Here is a 20,744-nt window from a genome sequence, read left to right as displayed (position 1 = left end):
CTTTGGAAGACCTGTGGGTAGGTCTGGCGGCCTGGATTGCCTAAAGTGGGCCCTCTGTCTAGGAGCTGTCTTTTGCAATCTGTTCTTTTGCTGGCTGTTTTTTACTTCTCAGCAAGTATTCTCTGTGTCATCTTTATGATGGCGGCATGTTCTTGACTCAGGGTTTTCATCTGGGTTCGTTACACGCTTTTCTTCTGTTATGTGTGATCAGTCCACGGGTCATCATTACTTCTGGGATATTATCTGCTCCCCTACAGGAAGTGCAAGAGGATTCACCCAGCAGAGTTGCTATATAGCTCCTCCCCTCTACGTCACCTCCAGTCATTCTCTTGCACCCAAAGACTAGATAGGAGGTGTGAGAGGACTATGGTGATTATACTTAGTTTTTATAACTTCAATCAAAAGTTTGTTATTTTACAATAGCACCGGAGCGTGTTATTACTTCTCTGGCAGAGTTTGAAGAAGAATCTACCAGAGTTTTTCTTATGATTTTAACCGGAGTAGTTAAGATCATATTGCTGTTTCTCGGCCATCTGAGGGAGGTAAAAGCTTCAGATCAGGGGACAGCGGGCAGTTGAATCTGCATTGAGGTATGTAGCAGTTTTTATTTTCTGAATGGAATTGATGAGAAAATCCTGCTATACCGTTATAATGACATGTATGTATACTCTACACTTCAGTATTCTGGGGATGGTATTTCACCGGAATTACTCTGTAAAAGTACATTAAACCTTTTAATAGGTATTTAATTCATGTTAAACGTTTTTGCTGGAATGTAGAATCGTTTGCATTTCTGAGGTACTGAGTGAATAAATATTTGGGCATTATTTTTCCACTTGGCAGTTTGCTTGTTTTGATTATGACAGTTTCGTTTCTCTCTCACTGCTGTGTGTGAGGGGGAGGGGCCGTTTTTGGCGCTCTTTGCTACGCATCAAAAAATTTCCAGTCAGTTACACTTGTATTTTCTGCATGATCCGGTTCATCTCTAACAGAACTCAGGGGTCTTCAAACTTCTTTGAAGGGAGGTAGATTCTCTCAGCAGAGCTGTGAGATTTATGTAGTGACTGTGTTTTAAAACGTTGCTCTGTGATTTTTATGTTTAAAATTTAATTAGTGTTGCTTTACTAATGGGAACAAACCTTTGCTAACAAGTTGTGTTGTTTTTAAAGAGTGATGCTATAACTGTTTTTCAGTTCATTATTTCAACTGTCATTTAATCGTTTAGTGCTTCTTTGAGGCACAGTACGTTTTTGTTAAATAAGATTGTAACCAAGTTGCATGTTTATTGCTAGTGTGTTAAACATGTCTGATTCAGAGGAAGATACCTGTGTCATTTGTTCCAATGCCAAGGTGGAGCCCAATAGAAATTTATGTACTAACTGTATTGATGCTACTTTAAATAAAAGCCAATCTGTACAAATTGAACAAATTTCACCAAACAGCGAGGGGAGAGTTATGCCGTCTAACTCGCCTCACGTGTCAGTACCTGCGTCTCCCGCCCGGGAGGTGCGTGATATTATGGCGCCTAGTACATCTGGGCAGCCATTACAGATAACATTACAAGATATGGCTACTGTTATGACTGAAGTTTTGGCTAAGTTACCAGAACTAAGAGGCAAGCGTGATCACTCTGGGGTGAGAACAGAGTGCGCTGATAATTCTAGGGCCATGTCTGATACTGCGTCACAGCTTGCAGAGCATGAGGACGGAGAGCTTCATTCTGTAGGTGACGGTTCTGATCCAAGCAGATTGGATTCAGATATTTCAAATTTTAAATTTAAATTGGAAAACCTCCGTGTATTACTAGGGGAGGTCTTAGCGGCTCTTAACGATTGTAACACTGTTGCAATACCAGAGAAAATGTGTAGGTTGGATAAATACTTTGCGGTACCGGCGAGTACTGACGTTTTTCCTATACCTAAGAGATTAACTGAAATTGTTACTAAGGAGTGGGATAGACCCGGTGTGCCGTTCTCACCCCCTCCAATATTTAGAAAGATGTTTCCAATAGACGCCACCACACGGGACTTATGGCAAACGGTCCCTAAGGTGGAGGGAGCAGTTTCTACTTTAGCTAAGCGCACCACTATCCCGGTGGAGGATAGCTGTGCTTTTTCAGATCCTATGGATAAAAAATTAGAGGGTTACCTTAAGAAAATGTTTGTTCAACAAGGTTTTATATTGCAACCCCTTGCATGCATCGCGCCGATTACGGCTGCGGCAGCATTTTGGATTGAGTCTCTGGAAGAGAACCTTAGTTCCGCTACGCTGGACGACATTACGGACAGGCTTAGAGTCCTTAAACTAGCTAATTCATTCATTTCGGAGGCCGTAGTACATTTAACCAAACTTACGGCTAAGAATTCAGGATTCGCCATTCAGGCACGTAGGGCGCTGTGGCTAAAATCCTGGTCGGCTGATGTAACTTCTAAGTCCAAATTACTTAATATACCTTTCAAGGGGCAAACTTTATTTGGGCCCGGTTTGAAAGAAATTATCGCTGACATTACAGGAGGTAAGGGCCACGCTCTACCTCAAGACAAAGCCAAAGCTAAGGCTAGACAGTCTAATTTTCGTCCCTTTCGGAATTTCAAAGCAGGTGCAGCATCAACTTCCACTGCACCAAAACAGGAAGGAGCTGTTGCTCGTTACAGACAAGGCTGGAAACCTAACCAGTCCTGGAATAAGGGCAAGCAGGCCAGAAAACCTGCTGCTGCCCCTAAGACAGCATGAACCGAGGGCCCCCGATCCGGGACCGGATCTAGTGGGGGGCAGACTCTCTCTCTTCGCCCAGGCTTGGGCAAGAGATGTCCAGGATCCCTGGGCGCTAGAGATCATATCTCAGGGATACCTTCTAGACTTCAAATTATCTCCCCCACGAGGGAGATTTCATCTGTCAAGGTTGTCAACAAACCAAATAAAGAAAGACGCGTTTCTACGCTGTGTACAAGATCTATTATTAATGGGAGTGATCCATCCGGTTCCGCGGTCGGAACAAGGACAAGGGTTTTACTCAAACCTGTTTGTGGTTCCCAAAAAAGAGGGAACTTTCAGGCCAATCTTGGACTTAAAGATCCTAAACAAATTCCTAAGAGTTCCATCGTTCAAAATGGAAACTATTCGGACAATCTTACCCATGATCCAAAAGGGTCAGTACATGACCACAGTGGATTTAAAGGATGCTTACCTTCACATACCGATTCACAAAGATCATTACCGATATCTAAGGTTTGCCTTCTTAGACAGGCATTACCAGTTTGTAGCCCTTCCATTCGGATTGGCTACGGCTCCAAGAATTTTCACAAAGGTTCTGGGTGCCCTTCTAGCGGTTCTGAGACCGCGAGGAATTTCGGTAGCTCCGTACCTAGACGACATTCTGATACAAGCTTCAAGCTTTCAAACTGCCAAGTCTCATACAGAGTTAGTTCTGGCATTTCTAAGGTCGCATGGATGGAAAGTGAACGAAAAGAAGAGTTCTCTCTTGCCTCTCACAAGGGTTCCATTCTTGGGGACTCTTATAGATTCTGTAGAAATGAAGATTTATCTGACAGAAGACAGATTAACAAAGCTTCTAAATGCATGCCGTGTCCTTCATTCCATTCAACTCCCGTCAGTAGCTCAATGCATGGAGGTGATCGGCTTAATGGTAGCAGCAATGGACATAGTACCCTTTGCACGCCTACATCTCAGACCGCTGCAATTGTGCATGCTGAGTCAGTGGAATGGGGATTACTCAGATTTGTCCCCCACTCTGAATCTGGATCAAGAGACCAGAAACTCTCTTCTATGGTGGCTTTCTCGGCCACATCTGTCCAGGGGGATGCCTTTCAGCAGGCCGGACTGGACAATTGTAACAACAGACGCCAGCCTTCTAGGTTGGGGCGCTGTCTGGAATTCTCTGAAGGCTCAGGGACAATGGAGTCAGGAGGAAAGTCTCCTGCCAATAAACATTCTGGAATTGAGAGCAGTTCTCAATGCCCTTCTAGCTTGGCCCCAGTTAAAGACTCGGGGGTTCATCAGGTTTCAGTCGGACAACATCACGACTGTAGCTTACATCAACCATCAGGGAGGGACAAGAAGCTCCCTAGCAATGATAGAAGTATCAAAGATAATTCGCTGGGCAGAGTCTCACTCTTGCCACCTGTCAGCAATCCACATCCCGGGAGTGGAGAACTGGGAGGCGGATTTCTTGAGTCGCCAGACTCTTCATCCGGGGGAGTGGGAACTTCATCCGGAGGTCTTTGCCCAAATACTTCGACGTTGGGGCAAACCAGAGATAGATCTCATGGCGTCTCGCCAGAACGCCAAACTTCCTCGCTACGGATCCAGATCCAGGGATCCGGGAGCGGTTCTGATAGATGCTTTGACAGCACCTTGGAACTTCAGGATGGCTTATGTGTTTCCACCCTTCCCGCTGCTTCCTCGATTGATTGCCAAAATCAAACAGGAGAGAGCATCAGTGATTCTAATAGCGCCTGCATGGCCGCGCAGGACTTGGTATGCAGATCTAGTGGACATGTCATCCTGTCCGCCGTGGTCTCTACCTCTAAGACAGGACCTTCTGATTCAGGGTCCATTCAAACATCAAAGTCTAACTTCTCTGAAGCTGACTGCTTGGAAATTGAACACTTGATTTTATCAAAACGTGGGTTTTCTGAGTCGGTTATTGATACCCTGATACAGGCTAGGAAGCCTGTTACCAGAAAGATTTACCATAAAATATGGCGTAAATACCTATACTGGTGCGAATCCAAAGGTTACTCCTGGAGTAAGGTTAGGATTCCTAGGATATTGTCTTTTCTACAAGAAGGTTTAGAAAAGGGTTTATCGGCTAGCTCATTAAAGGGACAGATCTCAGCTCTGTCCATCTTGTTACACAGGCGTCTGTCAGAAAATTCAGACATCCAGGCCTTTTGTCAGGCTTTAGCTAGGATCAAGCCTGTGTTTAAAACTGTTGCTCCGCCATGGAGTTTAAACTTAGTTCTTAACGTTTTACAGGGTGTTCCGTTTGAACCCCTTCATTCCATTGATATAAGATTGTTATCTTGGAAAGTTCTATTTTTAATGGCTATTTCCTCGGCTCGAAGAGTCTCTGAGTTATCAGCCCTACATTGTGATTCTCCTTATCTGATCTTTCACTCAGACAAGGTAGTTCTGCGTACTAAACCTGGGTTCTTACCTAAGGTTGTCTCTAACAGGAATATCAATCAAGAGATTGTTGTTCCCTCCTTGTGTCCAAATCCTTCTTCAAAGAAGGAACGTCTTCTACACAATCTGGATGTAGTTCGTGCCCTCAAGTTCTACTTGCAGGCAACTAAAGATTTTCGCCAAACTTCTTCCCTGTTTGTCGTTTATTCTGGACAGAGGAGAGGTCAAAAAGCTTCTGCTACCTCTCTCTCTTTTGGCTTCGTAGCATAATACGTTTAGCCTATGAGACTGCTGGACAGCAGCCTCCTGAAAGAATTACAGCTCATTCCACTAGAGCTGTGGCTTCCACTTGGGCCTTTAAGAATGAGGCCTCTGTTGAACAGATTTGCAAGGCTGCAACTTGGTCTTCGCTTCATACTTTTTCCAAATTTTACAAATTTGACACTTTTGCTTCTTCGGAGGCTATTTTTGGGAGAAAGGTTCTTCAGGCAGTGGTTCCTTCTGTATAATGAGCCTGCCTATCCCTCCCGTCATCCGTGTACTTTTGCTTTGGTATTGGTATCCCAGAAGTAATGATGACCCGTGGACTGATCACACATAACAGAAGAAAACATAATTTATGCTTACCTGATAAATTCCTTTCTTCTGTTGTGTGATCAGTCCACGGCCCGCCCTGTTTTTTAAGGCAGGTACATATTTTTTAAATTATAATTCAGTCACCACTACACCCTTGGCTTCTCCTTTCTCGTTGGTCTTTGGTCGAATGACTGGAGGTGACGTAGAGGGGAGGAGCTATATAGCAACTCTGCTGGGTGAATCCTCTTGCACTTCCTGTAGGGGAGCAGATAATATCCCAGAAGTAATGATGACCCGTGGACTGATCACACAACAGAAGAAAGGAATTTATCAGGTAAGCATAAATTATGTTTTTTTGTAGCGGAATTCTTCAGTATTCTTAGCTTGGACGATGTGAGGACTCCGTGTTCTGTTGTCTTTTGGTGCTCTTGCTCGAAGGTTCTCTGTTACTACGCCCGGTCCTATACCTCCGGTTTCTCCTGGTCTAGGCGTAGTCTCCCCTTGTCGGTCGGGACCCATTTGGGCCTTGTGAGCTGGGCTCGCTCTTGGCGGTTTCTTTTTATGGATTTTGTTACCTTTTGGTTTTTTCTTTCGGTTCTTCCTGGCCCTATCCCTTTGGGAATTTAGGCTGGTGTTCCCTTCTTTAGTGAGTGGCGAGGGACCGACTGTTGGGAGACTGTGTCTCCTGGAGGCCTGCTGGCTCAAATGAGTCTGCTTGGTGGTCTCTAGCTAGGCTTGGAACTACCTGCGGGTCAGTGTCCTCTTGGCTTTTCCTTTCAAAGTTTTCTCGGCTTCGGACGAAGCTGGGGTTTTTATGGGCAGTGGTTCCAGGCTTGGTGCCCTCAGAATGGGCCGCCTATTGTACCCTCCCATCTTGGCATTCATTGTCCTCTATAGCTTGGGTATTGTTTTCCCAAAAGTAATGAATGCAGCGTGGACTCTTTCCATTTAAGAAGAAAAACATTAATTATGCTTACCTGATAATTTCCTTTTCTTCTGATGGAAAGAGTCCACAGCTCTCCACCTGTACTTTTTCTGTGGGGCGTCCTTATTTTATTCTTCTGGCAACCTTTCACCCTGATATTTCTTCTACTGTTCCTTGTTCCTCTGCAGAATGACTGGGGGTTGAGGGGAGTGGGAGGAGTATTTAAGCCTTTGGCTGGGGTGTCTTTTCCTCCTCCTGGTGGCCATGTTCTTAATTTCCAAAAGTAATGAATGCAGCTGTGGACTCTTTCCAGGTAAACATAAATTATGTTTTCTTCTTCAAATGTGTTAAAGTGATATTTATTCTGCAGTTCGTCATCATATTAGATATTTATGTTCTTATGTTTACTCTGATAAACATTGAGTGTTAAGATGATTTTAAAAGGCCACAAACAAATCTGCAGTTTTTTAAATTCTCTCTAAGGGCAAAGATGTTATGAACATGTTGATTTAACATTTACCTAACCAATGAAATGCTGGATCTGTGACCTATAGGCTCTCTCCTTTTATTCCATTGTATTAGTTCCAGCTTTGGTTAGGGTTTGTAATGCATTTGTGTAGGTCTGTTCCTTTTTCTGTTTGTGTTAGCTCCTCACTCTAGCATTAAAGGTACAGTCGAGTCAAAATTAGCAGCAATGTTAAGCATTTTTTTTTTTTATTCATTCTCTTGGTATCTTTATTTGAGAAATCAAAATTGTAAGCTTAGGAACCGGCCCATTTTTGATTCAACAACTGGTTAGCAATTACTGATTGGTGTCTAAAAGTAACTAGTATGTCTTTTATGGTTCTGTATTTCATGCCTGATCTACTATTGCCACAATTTATGTCCTTCTATCATCTTTCTTGTAGGGTGCTGCTCAGGGTCCGGATGTTGTACTATCTTAAACAGGAGGTGATTGGCAGCCACTGCCAGAAAGTTATTGATAATGTGGATTGCAGGTAATTTATATGACAGAGATAGACAATTGTAATGCCACAACTGATTGTTGAAATACATGTGTTTTGTCTTTTTTATTTTACTTTACAGCATTCTACTTGAATTAACAATCCTTAAAGTGATGGTAAACTTCACGTTTAACTGATCACTTCTAATGAATGTGCTCTGTAACTTCCTTTTAAATTTAGCCGTCCCATGCTAATACCTCATGCTTTGGCCGCCCATTTCAAAACCTTTTTTTTTTTTTATGTGAGCTAATGGTTTTTAACTGTTCTCCAATCTGCGCTCTATCCGTACGGCACTCGCACAATGTTTTATTTTATTGTTGTAGCTAGAGTGCCAATTGGAAAACAGTTCAAACTGTTGACCAAAAAAAGAGTCATGAAGTGGGCGGCTGGAGCACACAGTATTTAGAATGGCACGGCTAGATTAAAAAATTAGTTACAGCGCATCTATATTAGAAGTAATCTGAAGAGTCCATCTGAAATATTGCTTAGATTATGGACCTGATTTTAAAACATGTAAAGTTTACCATCACTCTAAGTGTTAAGATAAAGTGCATAAAAATATGTTTCCTTCTAATCCAATCAGGATCGTTACAAAAGCGCATAAAGCATTACTAATTATTGTCTTTCAGTGAAATTGATATGTGGGTTCCTGAGCCTGACCACTCAGAGTTGCCTGTAAGATGGTGGGATGCAGAGGCAGACAAATCTCTTCTTATAGGAGTATTTAAGCATGGTGAGTATACAAGGAGGCCTCAAACATAAGATTATTGCTACTTTATATCATGATAAACACTGTATTCATGAGCACTTGTGGTATTTGATTTCAACTTTTAATCATATTTCTCAGTTGATACACACAGGACTTCTTTCTGAGAATATCAAATATTTTAGGTTTGTCAGGTTTTCTTTTACAAGATACGACGAGTCCACGGATTTCATCCTTTTGGGATAACGCCTCCTGGTCAGCAGGAGGAGGCAAAGAGCACCACAGCAAAGCTGTATAAATAGCTCCTCCCGGTGGTCTAGACATAACATATATTGTCAGGAAGGGGACTATCTTTATTTGTGTGTGCAGTGATTGTGCTACCTGACGTCCGGTAGCAGACTTGATTCAGACTTACATTTAGTATATCTCCCGGTGCCTGATCTATTGGATCCTAATGGTAACCGGGAGTTTGAGCTCTGTGAGTCTGATTTGTGCCATTTTTGGGGTCCTTGTTGTTTGGCTCTTGGCACAATCAATCAAGGTGCCATGAGTTGGAGGTCTGTCACGCCCACGAGGGGTGGAGTTTCTTTGGCGCCTTTCTAGGCTGTTAGGGTATGTCTCTGGGCATGGTCTATTTTGGGATGCTGGGAGACGGAGTCCGTTATGCCCACAAGGGGCGGAGCCACGTCACTTCTACGCTCTAAGCCTCCATTATAGAATTGGTGCATAGAGTTTTATACTTAGTGATAATTACGACTCAGAAGGTGCTGTTAGCACTGTGTTACACGGAAGTACAATAGAACTTGCAGTAGCTACTACGTTGTACTTTTAACTAATGTGTTAAACATTCACATAAATAAGGTGGCTTTTGCAATGTGAAAGTCCAGTAACGCTCCTGTTGTTTTGTTCCATTCATTTCTTAATGATTTGGAACGGGACAGGAGCGCATGCCATGTGAAGTTGCTTGTAATATTTAAAGATGTCACCATCCATGTGTGGTGGTCCTTAGAAAACGCGCCCTGTTTCCCTTTCTATGTGGCTCAGTTTATGTTAGGTCCAATGAGATATGCTTTCAGTTGTTATAAGCATATTTGGACTGTAGCACTATGTTTTTCCTGTTACGGTTTACTGCATAGTGTGATTCCTTAGCGGTTTCCTACTGAGGGGGTAAAATGAATTTTAACTTACTGCCTGGCGAGCTTATTTACGGTTTTGCCATAGTATGGGGGTCCTGTGGTTCAAGAGTACGGATTTTGGCAAGACATTCTGCCTCCCATCTCATAGATTGGACCTGCTACTGTTAATATTTTTCTACAGTTAATTCACAGGAAAAATGTTCTCTTTTAAAATTTAAAGAGACGAGACAATACCATATTTTCCTGTACTAACATGCTCCTTCTAAAGTGGTGGCTGTTAAGAGTATGGTGACACCAGTCAATTCCTGCCACAATTTAATTATTACAGTGTCCAAATTAATTTAGGACCCACAGGCAGTGATCTGAGGTTAGTTGTAGTAGGTGGCGCAAAACAAGTTGCTATTCCCAATGTGTCTTACTGTAAATATGTGTGATAATATGTGGGCTCAATATATGTTAATGTTTTGATGAGTCCTAATTTTATATTCTCTTTTGGAAAAAAATGGATGTCGAAACTATTTAAGAAATAAATATGATCCTTTATTTGATTATGGTAAATTTACCCAATAATAATGATGCTAAAAGTACAGTAAACAAAAATTATTACAATTCCTTCAAAGTTTAAAAAATGACACCGGTGTCTCTATGTATAAAAATGTACATAATATATAAAAAATAAATTAAAATAATATCGTTGAAATCTTACAATTTATACAGTTTTAGGTTTATCACAAGTTGTAATTTCTAACAGAATGTTTGTAAATACAATTTTATAGTGGATAAAACAATAGTTGCTGTGTAGTTCATATAGGATACTTTGTTTCAAGTTCAGCTATGCAATTGAGATCTTATCTTAGGTATTTATATATCAGATGTAGAGGTATGTTAGTGCAAATTTTATCACACTGTGATATAAGTATACAAATTAGTACCTTGAAGTGTATCTGTTTGATATCACTTTTGTGAGATAATTGCGGTTAAATAAACGCCGCTATGCCAGTGTTTAGATTAAGTTTCAAGATCAAGCTGGTGGCAGTTCTATATGAGCTGCTGGCGGTTAAATAAATGCCGCTTTGGTTTCCTCTTATTAGGTGGGCTTATCTGTATAAATTGTAAGATTTCAACGATATTATTTTAATTTATTTTATTTTTTATATATTATGTACATTTTTATACATAGAGACACCGTTGTGACATTTTCTCTTGTTAAGTGTGTTCAGTCCACGGGTCATCCATTACTTATGGGATATATTCTCCTTCCCAACAGGAAGTTGCAAGAGGATCACCCAAGCAGAGCTGCTATATAGCTCCTCCCCTCACATGTCATATCCAGTCATTCTCTTGCAACCCTCAACAAAGAAGGAGGTCGCGAGAGGAGTTGGAGTTTTTACTTAATTATTCTTCAATCAAAAGTTTGTTATTTTAAATGGCACCGGAGTGTGCTGTTTCTTCTGTTATGTGCGATCAGTCCACGGGTCATCATTACTTCTGGGATATAACTCCTCCCCAACAGGAAATGCAAGAGGATTCACCCAGCAGAGCTGATATAGCTCCTCCCCTCTACGTCAGTCCCAGTCATTCTCTTGCACCCAACGACTAGATAGGATGTGTGAGAGGACTATGGTGATTATACTTAGTTTTTATGACTTCAATCAAAAGTTTGTTATTTTACAATAGCACCGGAGCGTGTTATTACTTCTCTGGCAGAGTTTGAAGAAGAATCTACCAGAGTTTATTACTATGATTTTAACCGGAGTAGTTAAGATCATATTGCTGTTCTCGGCCATCTGAGGGAGGTAAAGGCTTCAGATCAGGGGACAGCGGGCAGATGAATCTGCATTGAGGTATGTAGCAGTTTTTATTTTCTGAATGGAATTGATGAAAAAATCCTGCTATACCGTTATAATGACATGTATGTATACACTTCAGTATTCTGGGAATGGTTTTTCACCGGAACTACTCTGTTAAAGGTCACTAATCCTTTTAATAAATATTGTCATGTTAAACGTTTTTGCTGGAATGTAGAATCGTTTACATTGCTGAGGTACTGAGTAAATAAATGTTTGGGCATTATTTTCCACTTGGCAGTTGTCTGCTTTAAATTGTGACAGTTTCGTTTCTCCTCACTGCTGTGTGTGAGAGGGAGGGGCCGTTTTGGCGCTCTTTTGCTACGCATCAAAAAATTCCAGTCAGCTACTATTATATTTCCTGCATGATCCGGTTCACTGACAGATCTCAGGGGTCTTCAAACTTCTTTGAAGGGAGGTACATTCTCTCAGCAGAGCTGTGAGAATTTTTATTGACTGTGAATAAAAACGTTACTCTATAATTTTTTATGTCAAATTTAGTTATTTACTAATGGGAACAAACCTTTGCTAAAAGTTGTGTTATTTTAAACTTGATGCTATAACTGTTTCAGTTCATTATCTCAACTGTCATTTAATCGTTAAAGTACCTCTTTGAGGCACAGTACGTTTTTGCTAAAAAAGATTATAACCAGGTTGCAAGTTATTGCTAGTGTGTTAAACATGTCTGACTCAGAGAATATCTGTGTCATTTGTTCCAATGCCAAGGTGGAGCCCAATAGAAATTTATGTACTAACTGTATTGATGCTACTTTAAATAAAAGTCAATTTGTACAATGTGAACAAATTTCACCAAACTGCGAGGGAAGAGTTATGCCGACTAACTCGCCTCACGCGGCAGTACCTGCATCTCCCGCCCGGGAGGTGAGTGATATTATGGCGCCTAATACATCTGGGCGGCCATTACAGATAACATTACATGATATGGCTACTGTTATGACTGAAGTTTTGTCTAAATTACCAGAACTAAGAGGCAAGCGTGATCACTCTGGGGTGAGAACAGAGTGCGCTGACAATACTAGGGCCATGTCTGATACTGCGTCACAGCTTGCAGAGCATGAGGACGGAGAGCTTCATTCTGTGGGTGACGGTTCTGATCCAAACAGATTGGATTCAGATATTTCAAATTTTAAATTTAAATTGGAGAACCTCCGTGCATTACTAGGGGAGGTCTTAGCAGCTCTCAATGATTGTAACACCGTTGCAATACCAGAGAAAATGTGTAGGTTGGATAAATACTTTGCGGTACCGGCGAGTACTGACGTTTTTCCTATACCTAAGAGATTAACTGAAATTGTTACTAAGGAGTGGGATAGACCCGGTGTGCCGTTCTCACCCCCTCCAATATTTAGAAAGATGTTTCCAATAGACGCCACTACTCGGGACTTATGGCAAACGGTCCCTAAGGTGGAGGGAGCAGTTTCTACTTTAGCTAAGCGTACCACTATCCCGGTGGAGGATAGCTGTGCTTTTTCAGATCCAATGGATAAAAAATTAGAGGGTTACCTTAAGAAAATGTTTGTTCAACAAGGTTTTATATTGCAACCCCTTGCATGTATCGCGCCGATTACGGCTGCGGCAGCATTTTGGATTGAGTCTCTGGAAGAGAACCTTAGTTCGTCTACGCTAGACGACATTATGGACAGGCTTAGAGTCCTTAAACTAGCCAATTCATTCATTTCGGAGGCCGTAGTACATTTAACTAAACTTACGGCTAAGAACTCTGGATTCGCCATACAGGCACGTAGAGCACTGTGGCTAAAATCCTGGTCAGCTGATGTTACTTCTAAGTCTAAATTACTTAATATACCTTTCAAGGGGCAGTCTTTATTTGGGCCCGGGTTGAAAGAAATTATCGCTGACATTACAGGAGGTAAGGGCCACGCCCTACCTCAAGACAAAGCCAAAGCTAAGGCTAGACAGTCTAATTTTCGTTCCTTTCGGAATTTCAAACCTGGAGCAGCGTCAACCTCCACTGCACCAAAACAGGAAGGAGCTGTTGCTCGTTACAGACAAGGCTGGAAACCTAACCAGTCCTGGAATAAGGGCAAACAGACCAGGAAACCTGCTGCTGCCCCAAAGACAGCATGAACCGAGAGCCCCCGATCCGGGACCGGATCTAGTGGGGGGCAGACTTTCTCTCTTCGCTCAGGCCTGGGCAAGAGATGTTCAGGATCCCTGGGCGCTGGAGATCATATCTCAGGGATACCTTCTAGACTTCAAATTATCTCCTCCAAAAGGGAGATTTCATCTGTCAAGGTTGTCAACAAACCAGATAAAGAAAGAAGCGTTTCTACGCTGTGTACAAGATCTGTTATTAATGGGAGTGATCCATCCAGTTCCGCGGTCGGAACAAGGACAAGGGTTCTACTCAAACCTGTTTGTGGTTCCCAAAAAAGAGGGAACTTTCAGGCCAATCTTAGATTTAAAGATTCTAAACAAATTCCTAAGAGTTCCATCGTTCAAAATGGAAACTATTCGGACAATCTTACCTATGATCCAAAAGGGTCAGTACATGACCACAGTGGATTTAAAAGATGCTTACCTTCACATACCGATTCACAAAGATCATCAACGGTATCTACGGTTTGCCTTCCTAGACAGGCACTACCAGTTTGTAGCTCTTCCATTCGGATTGGCTACGGCCCCAAGAATCTTCACAAAGGTTCTGGGCGCCCTTCTGGCGGTACTAAGACCGCGAGGGATTTCGGTAGCTCCGTACCTAGACGACATTCTAATACAAGCTTCAAGCTTTCAAACTGCCAAGTCTCATACAGAGTTAGTTCTGGCATTTCTAAGGTCGCATGGATGGAAAGTGAACGAAAAGAAAAGTTCTCTTTTTCCTCTCACAAGAGTTCCATTCTTGGGGACTCTTATAGATTCTGTAGAAATGAAGATTTACCTGACAGAAGACAGGTTAACAAGGCTTCAGGATGCATGCCGTGTCCTTCATTCCATTCAACACCCGTCAGTGGCTCAATGCATGGAGGTGATCGGCTTAATGGTAGCGGCAATGGACATAGTACCTTTTGCACGCCTACACCTCAGACCGCTGCAATTGTGCATGCTAAGTCAGTGGAATGGGGATTACTCAGATTTGTCCCCTACCCTGAATCTGAATCAAGAGACCAGAAATTCTCTTCTATGGTGGCTTTATCGGCCACACCTGTCCAGGGGGATGCCATTCAGCAGGCCAGACTGGACAATCGTAACAACAGACGCCAGCCTACTAGGTTGGGGCGCTGTCTGGAATTCTCTGAAGACTCAGGGATTATGGAATCAGGAGGAGAGTCTCCTTCCAATAAACATTCTGGAATTGAGGGCAGTTCTCAATGCCCTTCTAGCTTGGCCCCAATTAACAACTCAGGGGTTCATCAGGTTTCAGTCGGACAATATCACGACTGTAGCTTACATCAACCATCAGGGAGGGACAAGAAGCTCCCTAGCAATGATGGAAGTATCAAAGATAATTCGCTGGGCAGAGTCTCACTCTTGCCACCTGTCAGCAATCCACATCCCGGGAGTGGAGAACTGGGAGGCGGATTTCTTGAGTCGCCAGACTTTTCATCCGGGAGAGTGGGAACTTCATCCGGAGATTTTTGCCCAAATACTTCGACGTTGGGGCAAACCAGAGATAGATCTCATGGCGTCTCGCCAGAACGCCAAACTTCCTCACTACGGGTCCAGATCCAGGGATCCGGAAGCGGTTCTGATAGATGCTTTGACAGCACCTTGGAAATTCGGGATGGCTTATGTGTTTCCACCCTTCCCGCTGCTTCCTCGATTGATTGCGAAAATCAAACAAGAGAGAGCATCTGTGATTCTAATAGCGCCTGCATGGCCACGCAGGACTTGGTATGCAGATCTAGTGGACATGTCATCCTGTCCGCCTTGGTCTCTACCTCTGAGACAGGACCTTCTGATACAGGGTCCATTCAAACATCAAAATCTAACTTCTCTGAAACTGACTGCTTGGAAATTGAACGCTTGATTTTATCAAAGCGTGGTTTTTCTGAGTCGGTTATTGATACCCTGATCCAGGCTAGGAAGCCTGTTACCAGAAAGATTTACCATAAAATATGGCGCAAATACCTATACTGGTGCGAATCCAAACGTTACTCCTGGAGTAAGGTTAGGATCCCTAGGATATTGTCCTTTCTACAAGAAGGTCTAGAAAAGGGTTTATCGGCTAGTTCATTAAAGGGACAGATTTCAGCTCTGTCCATCTTGTTGCACAGGCGTCTGTCAGAAAATCCAGACGTCCAGGCTTTTTGTCAAGCTTTAGCTAGGATCAAGCCTGTGTTTAAAGCCGTTGCTCCGCCATGGAGTTTAAACTTAGTTCTTAACGTTTTACAAGGTGTTCCATTTGAACCCCTTCATTCCATTGATATAAAATTGTTATCGTGGAAAGTTCTATTTTTAATGGCTATTTCCTCGGCTCGAAGAGTCTCTGAGTTATCAGCCCTACATTGTGATTCTCCTTATCTGATCTTTCACTCAGACAAGGTAGTTCTGCGTACTAAACCTGGGTTCTTACCTAAGGTAGTTACTAACAGGAATATCAATCAAGAGATTGTTGTTCCATCCTTGTGTCCAAATCCTTCTTCAAAGAAGGAACGTCTTCTACACAATCTGGATGTAGTTCGTGCCCTCAAGTTCTACTTGCAGGCAACTAAAAATTTTCGCCAAACTTCTTCCTTGTTTGTCGTTTATTCTGGACAGAGGAGAGGTCAAAAAGCTTCTGCTACCTCTCTCTCTTTCTGGCTTCGTAGCATAATACGTTTAGCCTATGAGACTGCTGGACAGCAGCCTCCTGAAAGAATTACAGCTCACTCCACTAGAGCTGTAGCTTCCACTTGGGCCTTTAAGAATGAGGCCTCTGTTGAACAGATTTGCAAGGCTGCAACTTGGTCTTCGCTTCATACTTTTTCCAAATTTTACAAATTTGACACTTTTGCTTCTTCGGAGGCTATTTTTGGGAGAAAGGTTCTTCAGGCAGTGGTTCCTTCTATATAATGAGCCTGCCTATCCCTCCCGTCATCCGTGTACTTTTGCTTTGGTATTGGTATCCCAGAAGTAATGATGACCCGTGGACTGATCGCACATAACAGAAGAAAACATAATTTATGCTTACCTGATAAATTCCTTTCTTCTGTTGTGCGATCAGTCCACGGCCCGCCCTGTTTTTTAAGGCAGGTAAATATTTTTTAAATTATACTCCAGTCACCACTTCACCCTTGGTTACTCCTTTCTCGTTGATTCTTGGTCGAATGACTGGGACTGACGTAGAGGGGAGGAGCTATATCAGCTCTGCTGGGTGAATCCTCTTGCATTTCCTGTTGGGGAGGAGTTATATCCCAGAAGTAATGATGACCCGTGGACTGATCGCACAACAGAAGAAAGGAATTTATCAGGTAAGCATAAATTATGTTTTTTCTATCTCAAGCAGTAATTGGAAGAAGAATCTGCCTGTGGTTTTCTATGATCTTAGCAGGCGTAACTAAGATCCACTGGCTGTTCTCGACATTCTGAGGAGTGGGGTAACTTCAGAAAATGGGAATAGCATGTGGGGTTCCCCGCAAATGAGGTATGTGCAGTACAATATTTTCTGGGAATGGAATTGACTAAGAAAACACTGCTGTTACCCACATGATGTAAGTACAGCCTTAAATGCAGTAGTAGCGACTGGTATCAGGCTGATAAATGTATGCGCAGTTGAGTTATTTTCTAGGGACTAGAATTTGACTGAAAAAATACTGTTAATACTGAAATAATGCTTAAGCCTTATCTGCAATAGAAGCGACTGGTAGCAGGCTTAGTGATAACTTTGCATGACTTTGAAAAAGTTTGTTTTTAAAACGTTTACTGGCATGTTATTCGTTTTGTGAGGTACTTTGGTGATAAATCCTTTTTGGGCATGATTTTTTTCCACATGGCTAACGTATTTTTCTGCATAGAAAACGTTATATCAGGTCTCCCACTGTTGTAATATGAGTGGGAGGGATTTTTTTTTTTTTAGCGCCTTGTTGCGCAGTTAAAATTCTAGCACAGTCTTCCTGTTTCTTCCTCCTTGATCCAGGACGTCTCTAGAGAGCTCAGGGGTCTCCAAAATTCGTTTTTGAGGGAGGTAATCAGTCACAGCAGACCTGTGACAGTGTGTTTGACTGTGATAAAAGCGTTAAATTTTAATTTGATATCCGTTTTGGGTATTGAGGGGTTAATCATCCTTTTGCTAATGGGTGCTAATTATTACATTTACCATTAAGATTTGTTGACTATAACTGAATTAGTTCTTTGTTAATTCAACTGTGTTTTTTTTAAAAGCGCTGCAGCGTTTTTTATATTGCTTGTAAACTTATTGAAAGTAATTTCCAAGCTTGCTAGCTTCATTGCTAGTCTGTTTAAACATGTCTGATACAGAGGAATCTGCTTGTTCATTATGTTCAAAAGCCGATGTGGAGCCCAATAGAAATATGTGTACCAATTGTATTGATATTACTTTGAATAAAAGTCAATCTGTACCGATAAAGAAATTATCACCAGACAACGAGGGGGAAGTTATGCCATCTAACTCTCCTCACGTGTCAGTACCTTCGTCTCCCGCTCGGGAGATGCGTGAGATTGAGGCGCCAAGTACATCAAGGCACTTACAAATCACTTTACATGATATGGCTAATGTTATGAAAGAAGTATTATACAATATGCAAGCGCGATAGCTCTGGGTTAAGGACAGAGCGCACCGATGACACGAGAGCCATGTCTGATACTGCGTCACAATTTGCAGAACATGAGGACGGAGAGCTTCATTCTGTGGGTGACGGTTCTGATTCGGGGAGACCGGATTCAGAAATTTCAAATTTTAAATTTAAGCTTGAGAACCTCCGCGTGTTGCTAGGGGAGGTGTTAGCTGCTCTGAATGATTGTGACACGGTGGCAATCCCAGAGAAATTATGTAGGCTGGATAAATACTATGCGGTACCGGTGTGTACTGACGTTTTTCCTATACCAAAAAGGCTTACTGAAATTATTAGCAAGGAGTGGGATAAACCTGGTGTGCCCTTTTCCCCTCCTCCGATATTTAGAAAAATGTTCCCTATAAACGCCGCCACACGAGACTTATGGCAGACGGTCCCTAAGGTGGAGGGAGCAGTATCTACTTTAGCCAAGCGTACCACTATCCCGGTGGAGGATAGTTGTGCTTTCTCAGATCCAATGGATAAAAAATTAGAGGGTTACCTTAAGAAAATGTTTGTTCAACAAGGCTTTATATTACAGCCTCTTGCATGCATTGCGCCTGTCACTGCTGCAGCGGCATTCTGGTTTGAGTCTCTGGAAGAGGCGATTCGCACAGCACCATTGGATGAGACTTTGAGCAAGCTTAGAACGCTTAAGCTAGCTAATGCGTTTGTTTCGGATGCCGTAGTGCATTTAACCAAACTTACGGCTAAGAATTCCGGATTCGCCATACAGGCGCGCAGAGCGCTATGGCTTAAATCCTGGTCAGCAGATGTAACTTCTAAATCTAAACTATTGAATATTCCTTTCAAAGGGCAGACCTTATTCGGGCCCGGCTTGAAGGAAATTATTGCTGACATTACTGGAGGTAAGGGTCACTCCCTTCCTCAGGACAGGGCCAAATCAAAGGCCAAACAGTCTAATTTTCGTGCCTTTCGTAATTTCAAGGCAGGAGCAGCATCAACTTCCTCCGCTCCAAAACAGGAAGGACCTACTGCTCGTTACAGACAAGGTTGGAAAGGCAACCAGTCATGGAACAAGGGCAAGCAGGCCAGAAAGCCTACTTCCGCCCCTAAGACAGCATGAAGACAGGGCCCCCTTTCCGGAGACGGATCTAGTGGGGGGCAGACTTTCTCTCTTTGCCCAGGCTTGGGCAAGTGATGTACAGGATACCTTCTGGATTTCAAAACTTCTCCTCCACAAGGGAGGTTTCATCTCTCAAGGTTATCAACAAACCTAGTAAAGAAAGAGGCATTTCTACAATGTGTACAAGGCCTCTTAGTGATGGGAGTGATCCACCCAGTTCCGCGAACGGAACAAGGGCAAGGGTTTTACTCAAATCTGTTTGTGGTTCCCAAAAAAGAGGGAACCTTCAGACCAATCTTAGACTTAAAAATCTTAAACAAATTCCTAAGGGTTCCATCGTTCAAGATGGAAACCATTCGGACCATCCTACCCATGATCCAAGAGGGTCAATATATGACCACAGTGGATTTAAAGGATGCCTACCTTCACATACCGATTCACAAAGATCATTATCGGTACCTAAGGTTTGCCTTTCTAGACAGGCATTACCAGTTTGTAGCTCTTCCCTTCGGGTTAGCTACGGCTCAGAGAATTTTTACAAAGATTCTGGGTTCGCTTCTGGCGGTACTAAGACCGCGAGGCATTGCGGTGGCTCCGTACCTAGACGACATTCTGATACAAGCGTCAAGTTTTCAAAATGCAAAGTCTCATACAGAGATAGTTCTAGCATTTCTGAGGTCGCATGGGTGGAAAGTGAACATGGAAAAGAGTTCTCTGTTTCCACTCACAAGGGTCCCCTTCCTAGGGACTCTTATCGATTCTGTAGAGATGAAGATTTACCTGACGGAGTCCAGGTTATCAAAAATTCTAAATGCTTGCCGTGTCCTTCATTCCATTCCAAGCCCATCAGTAGCTCAGTGCATGGAAGTAATCGGCTTAATGGTCGCGGCAATGGACATAATGCCATTTGCGCGCCTGCATCTCAGACCGCTGCAATTATGCATGCTAAGTCAGTGGAATGGGGATTACTCAGATCTGTCCCCTTTACTGTATCTGGACCAGGAGACCAGGGATTCTCTTCTCTGGTGGTTGTCTCGGGTTCATCTGTCCAAAGGAATGACCTTTCGCAGACCAGATTGGACGATTGCAACAACAGATGCCAGCTTACTAGGCTGTGGCGCAGTCTGGAACTCCCTAAAGGCTCAGGGATCGTGGACTCAGGAGGAGAAACTCCTTCCAATAAACATTCTGGAATTAAGAGCAATATTCAATGCTCTCCTAGCTTGGCCTCAGTTAGCAACACTGAGGTTCATCAGGTTTCAGTCGGACAACATCACGACTGTAGCTTACATCAATCATCAAGGAGGAACCAGGAGTTCCCTAGCGATGTTAGAAGTCTCAAGGATAATTCGCTGGGCAGAGTCTCACTCTTGCCACCTGTCAGCGATCTACATCCCAGGCATGGAGAACTGGGAGGCGGACTTTCTAAGTCGCCAGACTTTTCATCCGGGGGAGTGGGAACTTCATCCGGAGATATTTGCTCAACTAATTCTTCGTTGGGGCAAACCGGAACTGGATCTCATGGCATCTCGCCAGAATGCCAAGCTTCCCTGCTACGGATCC

At 42.8% G+C, this 20,744-nt stretch overlaps 1 protein-coding gene across 10 annotated transcripts in view; it reads left to right on the top strand.

Annotated features, from left to right (window-relative positions):
• Positions 1 to 20,744, top strand: part of CHD9 (chromodomain helicase DNA binding protein 9) — a 648,673-nt gene that overhangs the window by 493,005 nt on the left and 134,924 nt on the right. For all 10 annotated transcript variants that reach the window (XM_053699504.1, XM_053699510.1, XM_053699505.1 and 7 more), the window contains 2 exons: positions 7,558 to 7,647; positions 8,283 to 8,386. In XM_053699504.1, coding sequence (XP_053555479.1) covers positions 7,558 to 7,647; positions 8,283 to 8,386 — 194 coding nt within the window. The remainder of the gene's footprint in view (positions 1 to 7,557; positions 7,648 to 8,282; positions 8,387 to 20,744) is intronic.

This window comes from Bombina bombina, chromosome 1 (genome assembly GCF_027579735.1).
Source record: "Bombina bombina isolate aBomBom1 chromosome 1, aBomBom1.pri, whole genome shotgun sequence".
Classification (NCBI taxonomy): Eukaryota; Metazoa; Chordata; class Amphibia; order Anura; family Bombinatoridae; genus Bombina; species Bombina bombina.
Note: the sequence above shows the minus strand (reverse complement) of the source record. Positions and strands in the feature narration are given on the sequence as shown.